This window comes from Zingiber officinale, chromosome 8B (assembly GCF_018446385.1).
Source record: "Zingiber officinale cultivar Zhangliang chromosome 8B, Zo_v1.1, whole genome shotgun sequence".
NCBI lineage: Eukaryota > Viridiplantae > Streptophyta > Magnoliopsida > Zingiberales > Zingiberaceae > Zingiber > Zingiber officinale.
Window position 1 is genome coordinate 18,092,782 of NC_056001.1, and position 13,874 is coordinate 18,106,655.

Consider the following 13,874-nt stretch of genomic DNA (forward strand, 5'->3'; position numbering starts at 1 on the left):
AACGTGTAGGAAAAGGCAGGAGGCTGCTGATGTTCGCTGCCTTTGGTCTGCACGGCGAGTCTTCGGATTCCTACCGGCGCCTGCTCATTTTTAAGTCTATCTTTAACCTTGTAAATCAGCCGGCCGGCGAAAGCAAAACCTAAACAGCCATGTCTTCTACGTGCTTCTCTCGCTCGTCGCTCCTTCTCCACATATTTCCGATCCCAGGGAGGTAAAAGCGGATCATGCGATCCATTAACAAACAGCAATCCCTTTGGGGCATTTCATCGAAAATCTGTTTTGGTTGCAGGAATGCGCCGCCCGCGGCTTTTCATTCTTTCTCCCCTCTCCGTTCTGTCCGTCGATGTGGGACGAGCTTCGCCTTGAATCCTCGCCGAAATAGATTGAGGTGATATATGAAACGATCGATCTTGGTTAGATTTTTATTTTTTCTTCTGCGCGTCCATTGGCTTAAGGTGTCATGTTAAATAATGAATTCGCAGTTGCATTAGGTCGATGTCATCCGAAGCGAGCGACGCAGAAGCTGGGACGGTCAGGTCTGTGCCAGTTACCGTCGCCCACGAGCTCCTCAAGTCTGGGCATCGGTACCTCGACGTCAGGTTGTTTTTTTTTTTATTTATTTATTTCCTAGTTAATTAACCGTAGCAAACATCCGTTATGACTTGTAAGTCACTAATCCTGCATCTGTTGGATGACTAAGATGACTCCTGCGTTTATTTCTTTGGTAATTTGATCGATTTATAGAACGGTGGAGGAGTTCAATGGGGGACATGCGGTACAAGCCATTAACATTCCTTACATGTTCAAGACTAACTCAGGTAGTCTATAATCAAGCTCACTGCATGCTATTTTGTTTCCAGGTTCCACTTTTTCTTCTTTTCATATTTGAACATCTCATGTAAAAAAAACTATTTTCCAACTAGTTCTTTATATGACGAACTATCTTCTGTTTCCTACATCTTTTTGTAGTTAATTTTTGTATTTAACCAGTGAGATAAGATATTTAAGATTTTTCATGGATTATTTAGTCAGGCAGTATTATGAGTTGCACTAATTTAAGCAACCAACCACTTTGGAGTAGTTTATCATTTAAATTCGACAAGAAAATACATCATAGAATAAGCTTGCATAGTCATTTGCATTGCGTGTTACTTTACTACCCACAGGATACGCTTTAAAACAATGTATAAGCTTGCCCTTTAAAGTGGTTGAGATTATCTAGAATATCAATGCCTCTGAGGTCCCATGTAATGCTTTTGAAAGAGTGGATGTGCTTTGAGATGTTTGTGCTTTCATCATGTGTCAATATTTATGAAGTTTCTTTTAGTATTTGCTCCTTTTGAATTTCCAGTGTAAATGGAATTTTCACCATAGGTAGTTTCTTTCTTATCTTCTTCTCTCAAGTGTACTCTCAATCTATCCTCCTATCCTTGGCTCTCAGGACTTTGGAATCCACCTTCTCAGCACTCCTATCTGCCTTTGCTTGCCCATCACACAGATCTTATCCCTAAGCAGCCTAGTTGCATGCAGTTCACTTACCACCCTTGAATCAGACCTTTGGCATCTCCTTTCTATCCACCACAAACTAAGGGAATAACTTGATCGCATGATCTGTCTCTCCTCCTCCTGACATTTAGTCTCATTCCCAACATATTTCAGACAACACCAATCTTTCATGGTAAATCTTAATACAATAAGGAGGTCTACTGACTACAGGAGCTTGCTCGGACATTGAGTGGGGAATGGCTTGAGAATGGCTAAGTTGCTTCTAGTGAGCTGTATTATGAAAAGGAGCTAAACTGGTTAAGCTGAAGTGTATAGAGTTGGTTGAAGTGGGTATGGTTCCACCGAGGTAGATCTAGCTATATCAATATGGGTGAAATTTAGATCAAATGCTCAGGGCTTGATTTAAGAGAAGGTTATGAGACAAAGGAAGAAGTTGTAAGGTCATGGGGAAACAATTAAGCTTGGTTGGATGGATTGGAGAATAATGGGCGTATCAGAGGTAGCCTGCAGTGGGTATGGGTGACAAGTTGCCACTTGGATTGCCTTGAATTCCTAAAATTATTGTCATACGTCGCATATCAGAACCCCCTCAACAAAGCATCCATTTCCCATTTATAGATCAGATCTATGGTGGAATTCTAGTCAAGGTGCTCAAGTAGATCTAGTCTGACCATTCCTTGGACCTTCAATATTGACTTTCACCAGAGACGTGCCACTTCCCAATTTGCTACAACAGCATACAGATTCAACTTTGTTCATATTGTTAGTTTTCCATGATGAGCATGTATATTAACATCCTAGTGGTCAAGAATTGGATAATTGTAGTCATTTCAGCATTCACCATGTAACTAACAAGAGACATATTTGATACAGGAATGTCAAAGAACCCAAAATTTTTGGAGGAAGTGTTATCAACTTTCAACAAGGACGATGAGATAATTATAGTTCGTTATCAAACCTCATTCTTTAGTGTATTCAAGTCTTGAAGTGAGTTTCAGATAATGATGTCTCTTTAAGTCTCAAATAATGTTTTCTTTCTCATCTTATCTAACAGGGTTGTTTAAGTGGGAAAAGGTCATTAATGGCTGCATATGAGCTTTCAAAAGTTGTAAGTAGTTCGCAAATGTGATTCTAATTTTGCAGAATGAATTGTCAATTCTGTTGCCTATTGTACAATTAACACCATATGCGTGGGCTCATTTTTGCACTATCATTAGTATAACCGTTAAAATTTGGTAAGGGATTCATTATTGTTTAACATCTCAAATCAACCATAAATTAAGGATGAATGCACCTGATGGGAAATGGAACAAGGACACAAAATATTGTCTTAATAGGCGAGTCACAATTTGATTGATGCTCTAATACACATTCCAAGATTCTGTTTGATGTATACTTCTTTTAAGAGCTTACACTATTCTGAAATAATTTTATTTTGTAATTTTATTATTTCACATCAACCAATCTACCAATAATTGCAAAATGTTAGTAGAATTTTAACCGCGACTACAACATCGTTTCCCAGACTAGTAAGAAAGGATTTCTTTTTCAGGGTTTCGCCTGTGTCACGGATGTTGCTGGTGGTTATTCAGCTTGGGTGCAGAACGGACTTCCAACAGAGAACTAATCGCATGGGACTAACCTGCACCCTGTAAACTTACATGTTGCAGTGGGTGCTACATACATGCAATGTTCAAAAACTTACATCGCCTTACATTATTTGGGTATTTTTCATCTTGTATATTTGCAAGGTGCAATATCCCTGTTATCCCGTGATTTCAAACGTCGTTGCAGAGGTTCAGCTGTGACTTAAACCAGATGCTATATTCAAAAAGTTTATGAAACAAATGTTGGTACAGTTAGTATCATGCTTAAATTTAGATTTTGATGAATGATAAATAGATTAAAGTTAGATTTTATGTTATCTAATCTTATTATTAAGTATGCATAAATTGGTGGATCTAGAGGACTTGATATTAGGTCGAAGTCTAGTTAGGTCTGAGGATATGATAACTGGCACGAAGTCCAGGTAGGTCACAGAGTGATCCGATTGTAAGTATCTCGTGGAAGTTTTGATGTGATCAAATCAAATTAAATTAGGTCATGTTATATTTTGATGTCCTCTGTCTAAGTGTGCAAGAACTTAAGATCACATAAGGTCAAGCGATAGACGCAGCTAACGAGAAGGACGACACAGGAGAGAGTCGACGGTTCGGTACTTTCGAGGGATGTTGGCTGACGAAAAGGAGGCGCGCGACGTTTCCAATGGATGAGAAGCAAAGCGGAAGATTGCTCGAGAAGATCGGAAGATGGACTCGGTGAGTCATATTTCGAGTGGTCGAAATCATCCAAGCGAGCGGAATCGGAGCGGAAGACCCGGACCAAAAAGTCAATAGGATGCTGACTTTTTGATTCTGAGCGTCCGGAGTTGAAAATTTAGCCAAACGGGACGTGGCGCGAGCCATCATGACGGGGATAAAATTTTACCCCCTCCAGACGCTTGGAACCCTTCCAGGCATCCCGAGCAGGGCTATAAATATAGTCATGATCCTAGTAGTCTAGAATCACTTGTATACGAGTTTCTTTAAGTGTTCTACTACTTTGTGTGCTTCCAACACTTGTAAGAGGCTTCTCCGCCTATGACGAAAGGAGAATTTGAGTATTGCTTCAAAGTTTTGGATTAACAACCTTTCCGATTGTAACCAAGCAAAAATCGGTAGTCTCTTTCTTTTTATTAGTTTATCAATCTTTTATTTCAAAAGATTGAGAAAGGTTCTATTTTCATTTTGAAAGGCAATTCACCCTCTCTTGTCGGCTGCACAAGTCTAACATCAATATTTGGTATGAAGTTCGGCTAGGCCTACGGGACTTGATAGTTGACCGAAGTCCAATTGAGTTTGCGGAGTTGACAACTGGTGGGAAGACCTGGTGGATCAAGAGGTAAGTCAATTGACTACAAGCGGTAAGTGATGTAAGTCATTAGAGAAAAGTGATCCAGTGAAAACAAGTTCGAGTGTGATTATAGGCGCTGGTCCAGTTTAGGTACATTTTGGAAGTCTAAACTGAGATCATAACTAGATCTTGGTCTTGCGAAGACATGATTTAATTAATAATATTTTTATAAATGTGTTAACCTTATTTTGCAGGGTATCTTTTGGTATTTGAACAAATATATTTTACAGAAGCTGAAATGCATAAAGAATAGCTCGGGTGAACAATGTTCGAGGCACCTCATGCTAGGGGTGTAATCGAGCCGAGCCGAGCCGAACTCTTGGATATTTGAGTTTGACTCGTTTATAATCGAGCCGAGCTTTATTTAACGAATATAGTCATAGCTCACGAGCTTATTCGAGTTTTTATCTAGTCTAAACGAGTTTAATAAATATAAATTATAAATTTAAATATTCATTAAAAACTAAATTATATATTTTTAAAAAATTATAATATTTTTGTTAAAATTTATAATTTTATTCTAATAAATAAATTTAATATATTTATTTATGTTTTCCATAAGTAGAGTGTAAAATCTATAAATTCAATATCAAAACTATTATTTTTTTATTTAAAAGTTTATTCATGAGCTTAACGAACATGTTCACGAGCTAACGAGTCGAATATTGTGAAGCTTGAGTTTGATTTGTTTATCTTAACGAGCCTCATTAAACGAGCTCAAACGAGCTTTTATCGAATCGAGTTTCGAATAGTTCACGAGCGGCTTGGCCCATTTACACCCCTACCTCCTGCGCTGTTGGAGGTGCCTCGAATGCCTTCGTCGAAGACCCTATGCGAAAAGGTGCCTTGGAACTTGGCACGGAGGCATCTTAGAGCGCCTGGAAGGTGCTTTCCAGGGGATAGAAATCACAATTTGCAGGGTTTATTGAATCTGAAGTTAAGGGGATAACTCTTGGAGCTAGAGGTGCTTTGGACAAGGCTAGAGGCGCTCTCGGACACTGCTTAAAAGGCCTATTCGACCAGCAACAAGTAGACATTCGTGATATGTGTTTCTACTACTATTTTGCTACTCCGACTTCATTGTACTGTTGAATTTTAAGCCTCAACGATACAAGAAAGACACGACATCGCTACATGCTCAAACGAACTTAGACTTTGATAACGTGTAGTGGTTGCTTACTATTATTCTTGTTTTCTTTAATGTACTTCTTATTCTAAAGTTGGTAATTTTATTACCAATTCATATTTTGTAAAGAAACGATTGATGGATGAATTACCCATATAAAAGTGTAAAGGACATGAATGAATTTTAAAGTAAGAATCGTCCAATGTTTTAAATGAAGTAAAATTGAACTTGTATTATTTTCTTAATTGGTTTGCTTTATTCTATGCCTTTGCTTTTACGCACCGATTATTTTAAAGTCACAAGATTATTCCCTCTCACGCACCCTATAGCAAATACTTTTGTAGTGCCGTTAGACCATCTTCAATGCACATCATCAAATTTGGTACAATTTTCACACCAAAATAGTGCTATTTCAACACCAAACACTATTTTAACTCCAATCTATCATCACCATATCACACCAAAAAAGAATATTCTATAATTCTTATTAATTTTTTTTATATGATAATTATTATATTTAAAATTAATACTTCTTAATATTTGATATTTTAAATTTTTTAAAATTTAGTATCCAACTAATTAATATATATATATATATATAATTTTTATTTTTAATTAGTGATCTTCCTGAATATTAGTATTATAATATTATTAAAGTAATTTTAAGTTTATGTGTGCTTTAATAATATTGTTTGTACCATGTACTTGTTTGTTAAACTTAGTTAATTATGTTTTTAAGTTTGTATTAGTAATATTTTAATTTAATGTCATTACTATCTTTATTTTGTATGTCAATGTAATGGGTAATGTATTGTATATTTATGCATATCAAAAATTTTAATATTTTATTATATTATGTTTATGAAATTAGTCATAATTTATAAATGTAATTATAATTAAAATATATTAAATAAAATTAAAATAATAATTTTAATAAATTAAATATTTACAAATATACATAATAAAATTTAAATATTCTATTAAATGCACTTAATTTAAATTTATAATAAATAATAATTACATTTAATTATACTATAAATAAAGAAAAAGAAAATAATAATTATTAATTAATTACATTTGATTTTATAATAATATAATAAAAATAAAAATAAAAAAATCTCTCCATCACCAAATATGGTGATGTGAATAGTGCAACACCAAATATGGTGTTGCACTATTCACATCACCATATTTGGGATGGGTTTTGATGTATGGGTTGGAGCAATTTGGTGTCAAATTGACACCAAATTTGGTGTTTTGGTGATGGATTGGAGATGCCCTTAATGCATGTGTCTTCACTATTATGACTTTCCATGCCATCGAAATTATACAAATTAGTCATGAAAAACTTTTTAACTTTTCAAGAGGAGAATAAACATTCTTTATATCACCTTTGGATCAACCTGAACCCGAAGCTTGTTCTTGTGAAGGTATTTCTCATATTTGTAAGAGTCGAAATCTATATGTTTGATTACTTTATTTTTGTTTCTTTCATCTGATAAATCTATTGACAAACTGTTTAATATTTTGGTAGGATCCATTTGCCATTATACAAGGCTTATAGTACAGGAAGCATGACCAAACCCACACCTGAATAGAAACCGCAGTCTAGAAATTAAAGAGTATAACTCAACCAAAGCCATCGTAGTTAACCAGTGGAATAGTCATAGTATCCTTGACTCTTTTTATACGGCAATGATCAGATGAGAAAGTCATTAGGTATAGAAGCAAAATGTCATGTAGAGTTTCCTAGGAATTGAAAGTTGTCCAGGTAGATGGTAGGCGAGTGGAATTGACAACATGCATGTTCCTCACATTTACATCAAGAGGAGCCATGCGATACTCGATATCTAGTTCTCTCAATACCTTGATCATCTCTTGGACAACAAGTTCTCTTCTCACAAATCTTTCTCCCATATCTTGAAAGTTGATACGATGCCTCATCCAAATTGATATTTTCAATTTGTTCATGTCATCAACATCTCTGAGAACGACCAGCGGGCCGGGATACCAGTGCTCCTTCTTGTTCTCCAAATACCTGCAAAAGAGTTTGATTAGTCGCGTTGAAAATATTGTAAAGTGGATACGAAACTAGAACTATTCTTAAAAAATCAGGTTGAAGAACTAGAATAATGACATTTTAACATTCAAAACTTTGTGAGAACATTAATATGCCATCAAAACTAAGAAAATATATGTTAGTGTAATCTGTAAGACAACATGTAAAAGTGTAAATTTCTTAGTTCTTACCCCAGTATTCGTTCTCTCATGATAGCAATCTTTTCCACAGGAGTTGCGACATGAATACAAAAGTCGATAGATTCACCCATATCTGGACTCCGGTAAAAGTTGCCTAGCGGCAAGGTAGCTAGAACGGTGTTCGGATATGTAACCTTAAGGTTGTCAAACCTTAAGAAAACTGTAGTCAAGATATTCATCTCCTCCACAAACATCTGGAAAATTAGAAATTTTTTTAAGAAGCTATTTACCATACTACCAGAATGTGTATGAGCTGAGAAGTACCTGAACTCCATCTATTTCACAACGGTCGCCGACATCAAAAGGGTGCATTGCGAATAAGAAAATAATAGATTCGAAGACCATCTTCAAAGTGTTGCCAAAAATAAAGACTAGTAGTAAAAGCTGAGAGCTTAGAAGAACAAAGAAATGGGTGGTGGCAATTCCCAGAATAAGCAGCCAAATAGCAAATACAATGATGGAGACGATAACGTTTGCCATTTGATGGAGTTTGTTTACAGCAGTCTTTGTATCATTCAGAGTCAAAGCAAGCGCTCTGCGTTCTCTAAACGCATTAACCTGCAGGATTGGATCAACTTTCCTACGTAATGTCTTCACATACAATGTGACAACACAGAGCAAAGGGGGAAGGATCAAAAGAACTAAAAAGTAGTCAGTACGTACCACCCAGTTCTTGAGAGATCGTCTGCTGACCCTGCTTTTTTCTTGTGCTCCCTCAAACAAATTCATTGTCTTTATAGCTTCCTCATTCTTCATAAAACGCAAAAGATCAGTCAAGTAGATATGCCTGAAATTTTTTTAATCCGTTCAATTAATCAGTTGTCTTGAATAGGTCCAACTAAACTTTCTCAAGAACTGGGCAAAAAGACTTACTTGGCACCAGGTCTGGCGACATTGTTGAAGATCTTTCTCGCCGCGGCCTTTGCCTCAAATTCGCTGCATATCTGTGTCACGGGATCGTCTTCCCCGGCGCCCTGCCGAACCTGCTCATCGAGGGTCGCCAGAGTCCCGTATCGCACAATTCTCACAAGCCTCTTCATCCTCCAAGCCGATACGTTCTTTTGGTTCAGCTTGTGTAATTCGTCGATCGTAATCCCTTCGTCCAGATGCTTGGGGGACGTAAGCTTGGTGCTCTTTCCAATTTGGGTACTCTTCCCGACGCTGTCATTCCCAGCGACCCTGCCGGTCTTACATGATAATGCGGCAGCCTGGAGCTCAGTCGGAATCCTTGCCCCTGCATTCTGCAGCATCTGCACCTCCGCCGCCGTCCGTTCTTCCTCCTCTTTTATGGTCTGAATCTCCATTAGCGGGGGCCCCGATAGTATCCCGATCACGTATTGATTGAAGAGAGACTCTTGGATGCGGTCGAAGTAGGTGCTCACATGGAAGGAACTGGCAAGGACCTTCACGAACAGGGTCTTCGCGAGCCGGAACAGGTTGGCTACGAGGAGGCAGAACAGGACCTTGGTCACGTAATGAAGATTGCCGCTCTTCACCCGAGCTTGCACATTCTTGTCGAACAAGAACTGCCAGGAGAGGAGTACGAGGCCGAGCCACAGGCAATTCTGGACTGCCCGCCGGACACCGTAGACGAAGTAGAGGACGCGCTTGCGGAGGAGGAGAAAGTTGCGCTCGATCCAGAAGACAATCCAACGGACAACCCATCCGGAGACGAGGCGGCCACAGATGAGCACGAAGAGGAGGAGGAGCCACTTCCAAAGGTGGAGCTCCAAAGCCGTCATGCGCCTGAGGGAGGGCAGGGATAAGCTGCATGCGAACGCGGCGAGGATGAGGACGAGGCTCACCCACTCGAGGAGTGTGAGCCAACTGAAGCCGCTCCGCTTCAACTCGTCCGGGATGTGCTCGTCCATGAAAGGGTCGTCGTCCTCCTCATCCATTCGCTGTGACTTGCCGATGAACCCAGACTTGACCTGCCCTGATTTGGGGATCCACCCGGATCTCCTCACCTCTTCATTACCGGTCGCCGCCGTCTGGGGCGGCGGAGACGACGGAGGCGGCGCTGGGTCCAAGATCCTCGATCGCGTCTTGGAGCAGAGCATGGTGGAGTTGCGACGGAGGGAGGAGGTGGAGGTGCAGCGGAGCACTTCCTCACCGGCGCCAACCTGGTCAGGCTTGGCCGTCAACGCCTTTCTATGCCGGAGTCCAGAATCCGGGTCGTCGGTATCGTTGTCGTCGGACTCGGAGGAGGGGGGTTGCTGATCAGGATAGGGTTCATCTCTGGAGGAATCTCGGAAGGAGACACGGTGATCCATGGAGCCGCCAAATACATGTCCGGGAGAGTAGGAATTCCTTCTCAGCTCCTCCATTTCCATGTCCATGTCAAGGGCCATCTCCTCGCCGTTAGCCCGCTGTTGAGCGAGGAACGTGTGGATGAGCCGCGACGGCGGATCCTCCGCGATCTCCTCCCCGGGAAACTTGGTCTTAGGGCTCATGAAGCTGAACCCGTCTCCCCCATCCTCATCACGAAGGCCGGAGCCGCCGCCTTCATTTCGGCCCCTATCTGTACCTTCCGGCCTCCAGAACTCATAGCTCGACTCTCTCCGCACTTTATTGGGAACATTCCCGCCGCCGATCCGCTCGGCGGCGGCGCCGGGGTGGTGACTGTTTCCGTCAATCTTGACTTCTAGTTCACTACCGTGCTCGGCCACATCATTTTCCAGAAGGATCGGCTGCTTCTCGAGATCGTTAATGAGGCTGCGCGAGGAAGAATACTTGTGCGAGACAGCATGAGACTTGCAGGATCTTCGAAAGGAATCCATGGCGTACAACGAAGGAGAGATCAACGAGAAGAACGGAATAGGCAGTCGAACCGAATCTAAATTTAGCACCATAATACTGATGTTTGCCATATATACACCTACTCCGCATAATTTAGCATTCAAAGAACCACCAAATTATTAATTAATTAATTAATTAACGCCACGTTTAATCTTTTAGACAGTCGACTAATCGGGTTTAGTTGGCAATTTAATCGCCCTCGATCCGGTAATCTCATTGCGATTTGTTTTTTAATTGTTGCTACTGGCGACAGCCGGGACACGCTTCAAGGCACGCCGTGAGACGGGGAGACGAGACGGCGAGGAAATGGACACGTGGAAAGTCGTCTCGGTGGGCGTGGCTGTGGCTGTCGTTTTCCTATGCGCAGTGTCTAGTCGCGCGCGGCGCGGAATCATGGTGAATTGCTGCTCAGGGACACGCGTCCGTTTCGCGGTCACGAGAAAAGTGTCGCTCTTTAATTCTGATTCTTTTCAAAATCATGGTTTGTAAATTTTTTATTTTTATTTTTTTCTCAAACATTGGGTGGTTCATAATTTTCATATTTATTTTTTAGAGATATTATTTTATAAAAAATAGAAAATATCTACCAGTTATTTTATAAGAAAAGAAAAATACATATTTTTTAAAAATAAAAAGAAAAACAAAACACTCTATAAATTTTCTCAATTATTTTTTTCCATCCATTATTCCTATTTTACTATACTAATCAAGCTAACTCTCCCTCTTGAAGCAATTTAGACTACGGTGTGATCTTATTGTGAATATTTTCGTAATAGATAGTAGATCTGAGAATATTAATTACCAGAATAAGTTTTCATATATATATTTCTTAATTTACCTTGATCATTCTAAGTTTGATATTACCTAACCCGATCAATTTTCTTTTAAGACTATCACATGATGATAAATAATGTGACGGACATCTTAGATAATGGAGTTTAAATTATTTAGGAGGTTGGACTCTCATGTGTTTTTAGATAAAACTTCCCCTAGGATTAGCAGGATTATAAATAATCTGATACTTCAATTATCAAATAAAAAATTAGCACAAAATTTCAGACCTCAATTTGAAATAATTGTTTTATAATTAACATTTCATATTACAAATTGAACGTTTGGGAATAACTCGGTGTTCAGCTTAACAAAATTTATTTATTTATATTTAATAGTAAAAAATATATATAATAAACAAATGTATCACTATAAATAGGGTTCGAATAAATTTATTTATTAATCTTGTAGAAATAAGTAAAATAGGATTTACTTTATTATGTACAATGATTAAAAGTTAGTCAATAAGATGTTTATATAGTTAATTTAAATACGAAGAATAAAGAGGAAGATTGATCTATCTTTAATACCTAATAAATAGGAAAACCTAATAATAATAATAATAATAATAATCTAACAGCTCCTCTTAAACTCATAATACTACAACTAGAAATAATAAAAATTTGTCAGAGCTGTTAGGACCGAAAAGTAGCTAGAGGGGGGGTGAATAGCTCGTCGCATGCCCGGTGTTCGGCGTTGCTTGTTTCTTCAAAGATGTGCAGTGGAAAATACAGAAACAAATCACACAACGCTAACACGGTTGGTTTACTTGGTATCCACTTCACAAGAGGTGACTAGTCCAAGGATCCACACCAACACACATACCCTCCACTAATAAAACTCTCCTTTATGGTAACTACCAAAGGCGGAGAAGCCCTACAAGACTCAATACAAGAAGAAGAAAGGGTAGTAAAGAAATACAAGCTTACAATGAGTGCACAAACCCTAACCCTAGTTTCTTCTTCTTGCTTTGATCCGCCTCTTGACTTGGAAGAGCCTCCAAGAACCTTCAAGAACTGGCGATCTCGAGCTTGAGAAGAGCTGTGGAGGAGCTGGTGAAGATCTGAAATGAATCGGTGAAGAGATGCCGAAGGAAATGAACGTCTGCGGCTTAAATCGACGCTAACGGTCGAATCCTGATCGATTGGAATGCTCTCAATCGATCGGGGAGGCTTTGGATCGATCCACGGATCGATCCAGAGCGCCTCTGTGCTCTGGAAAAACTCCTGGATCGATCCACGGATCGATCCAGCGCTTATCGCGCGAAGCAGCAGCGTCCCAATCGATCCATTGATCGATTGGGACCTCTGGATCGATTCACTGATCGATCCAGAGGCTCTCTGTTCGCTGGGAAAGGCCTGGATCGATCCACTGATCGATCCAGCTCTTGGTTTTTGCCCAAAACCAAGTCCCAAGCCTCTTAAACCAACATCCGGTCAACCTTGACCTGTTGGTACATCATGCCTAGCATCTGGTCACTCCCTTGACTTGCTAGGACTCTCTCACCAAGTGTCTGGTCAATCACTTTGACCCACTTGGACTTTTCTCTTCTTGCCAAGTATCCGGTCAATACCTTTGACCTACTTGGACTCTCACCAGATGTCTGGTCAACCTTGACCCATCTGGATTTCTCTTGCCTGGCTTCACTCACCAGGACTTTCATCTGGCTTCACTCACCAGGATTTTCCTCCTGCCTAGCTTCACTCACTAGGTCTTTCACCTGGCTTCACTCACCAGGATTTTCCTCCTGCCTAGCTTCACTCACTAGGTCTTTCACCTGGCTTCACTCACCAGGATTTCCTGCCTAGCTTCACTCACTAGGACTTCCTGCCTAGCTTCACTCACTAGGACTTCCCAATTGCCTAGCTTCACTCACTAGGTCTTTCACCTGACTTCACTCACCAGGACTTCCTCCTGCCTAACATCCTAGTTAGGACTTCCCAGTCAAGTATCCGGTCAACCTTGACCTACTTGACTCTTCTTCAATCAACCTTGCATTGTCAAACATCGAAACTCAAACCAAGACTCAAGCTTGGTCAACCAGGTCAACCTTGACCTGAGGGATGTTGCACCAACAATCTCCCCCTTTTTGATGTTTGACAATACCAACACTATCACTTACAATACCACATGTAAGTTAGGCTAATCCCATAGCCTAAACCTTCTTCATGCCACTAGGTAATGAATACATAAGTTAAGCCTTTCATTCTCACCCTAAGAGGGCAAACTCCCTCTAGGTGATAAAAGCCTAACTTACTCCCTTTCATTCTCCCCCTATTGGCACACATCAAACCATGCCCCATTTTTGGACACACATCAATAAATTCACTTGTTGAAAACTCTCCCCCTGAAGAGTTGCTCATCGTTGTTCACAACTTCACTCGTTGTGATCAACACGATA

At 39.9% G+C, this 13,874-nt stretch overlaps 2 protein-coding genes across 3 annotated transcripts; one reads left to right on the plus strand and one right to left on the minus strand.

The window, feature by feature from the left end:
- LOC122016700 (thiosulfate sulfurtransferase 16, chloroplastic-like) lies at positions 1 to 3,368 on the plus strand. Of its 2 annotated transcripts, none has more exons than XM_042574085.1 (7): positions 1 to 211; positions 290 to 388; positions 492 to 599; positions 745 to 818; positions 2,380 to 2,450; positions 2,561 to 2,614; positions 3,059 to 3,368. In XM_042574085.1, exons 1-7 carry the CDS (start codon positions 150 to 152, stop codon positions 3,131 to 3,133), a joined length of 543 nt encoding a protein of 180 aa, XP_042430019.1. In that variant the 5' UTR covers positions 1 to 149; the 3' UTR covers positions 3,134 to 3,368. The 2 variants fall into 2 exon arrangements, with proteins under 2 accessions (XP_042430019.1, XP_042430018.1); XM_042574084.1 differs by having other exon boundaries at positions 4 to 211; positions 483 to 599.
- A 3,662-nt stretch (positions 3,369 to 7,030) lies between these two features.
- Positions 7,031 to 10,703, minus strand: LOC122015213 (mechanosensitive ion channel protein 6-like). Its single transcript, XM_042571979.1, has 6 exons — positions 8,717 to 10,703; positions 8,507 to 8,630; positions 8,108 to 8,401; positions 7,835 to 8,037; positions 7,344 to 7,622; positions 7,031 to 7,209 (listed from the first exon to the last, which is right to left on the minus strand). The coding sequence occupies exons 1-6, from the start codon at positions 10,693 to 10,695 to the stop codon at positions 7,200 to 7,202; spliced, it is 2,889 nt and encodes a 962-aa protein (XP_042427913.1). The 5' UTR covers positions 10,696 to 10,703; the 3' UTR covers positions 7,031 to 7,199.
- Between the last annotated feature and the right edge of the window lie 3,171 nt (positions 10,704 to 13,874).

What these genes read in the sequence shown, in the direction of transcription:
- LOC122016700 (XM_042574084.1), top strand. Translation starts at nt 150, where the DNA reads ATGTCTTCTACGTGCTTCTCTCGCTCGTCGCTCCTTCTCCACATATTT. An exon ending in CATGTTCAAGACTAACTCAG is followed by an intron (nt 819 to 2,379) that starts GTAGTCTATAAT and finishes TATTTGATACAG; the next exon opens with GAATGTCAAAGAACCCAAAA. An exon ending in AGGACGATGAGATAATTATA is followed by an intron (nt 2,451 to 2,560) that starts GTTCGTTATCAA and finishes CTTATCTAACAG; the next exon opens with GGTTGTTTAAGTGGGAAAAG.
- LOC122015213 (XM_042571979.1), bottom strand. Translation starts at nt 10,695, where the DNA reads ATGGTGCTAAATTTAGATTCGGTTCGACTGCCTATTCCGTTCTTCTCG. An exon ending in GTCGCCAGACCTGGTGCCAA is followed by an intron (nt 8,631 to 8,716) that starts GTAAGTCTTTTT and finishes AAAAAATTTCAG; the next exon opens with GCATATCTACTTGACTGATC. An exon ending in ATGAGAGAACGAATACTGGG is followed by an intron (nt 7,623 to 7,834) that starts GTAAGAACTAAG and finishes ACTCTTTTGCAG; the next exon opens with GTATTTGGAGAACAAGAAGG.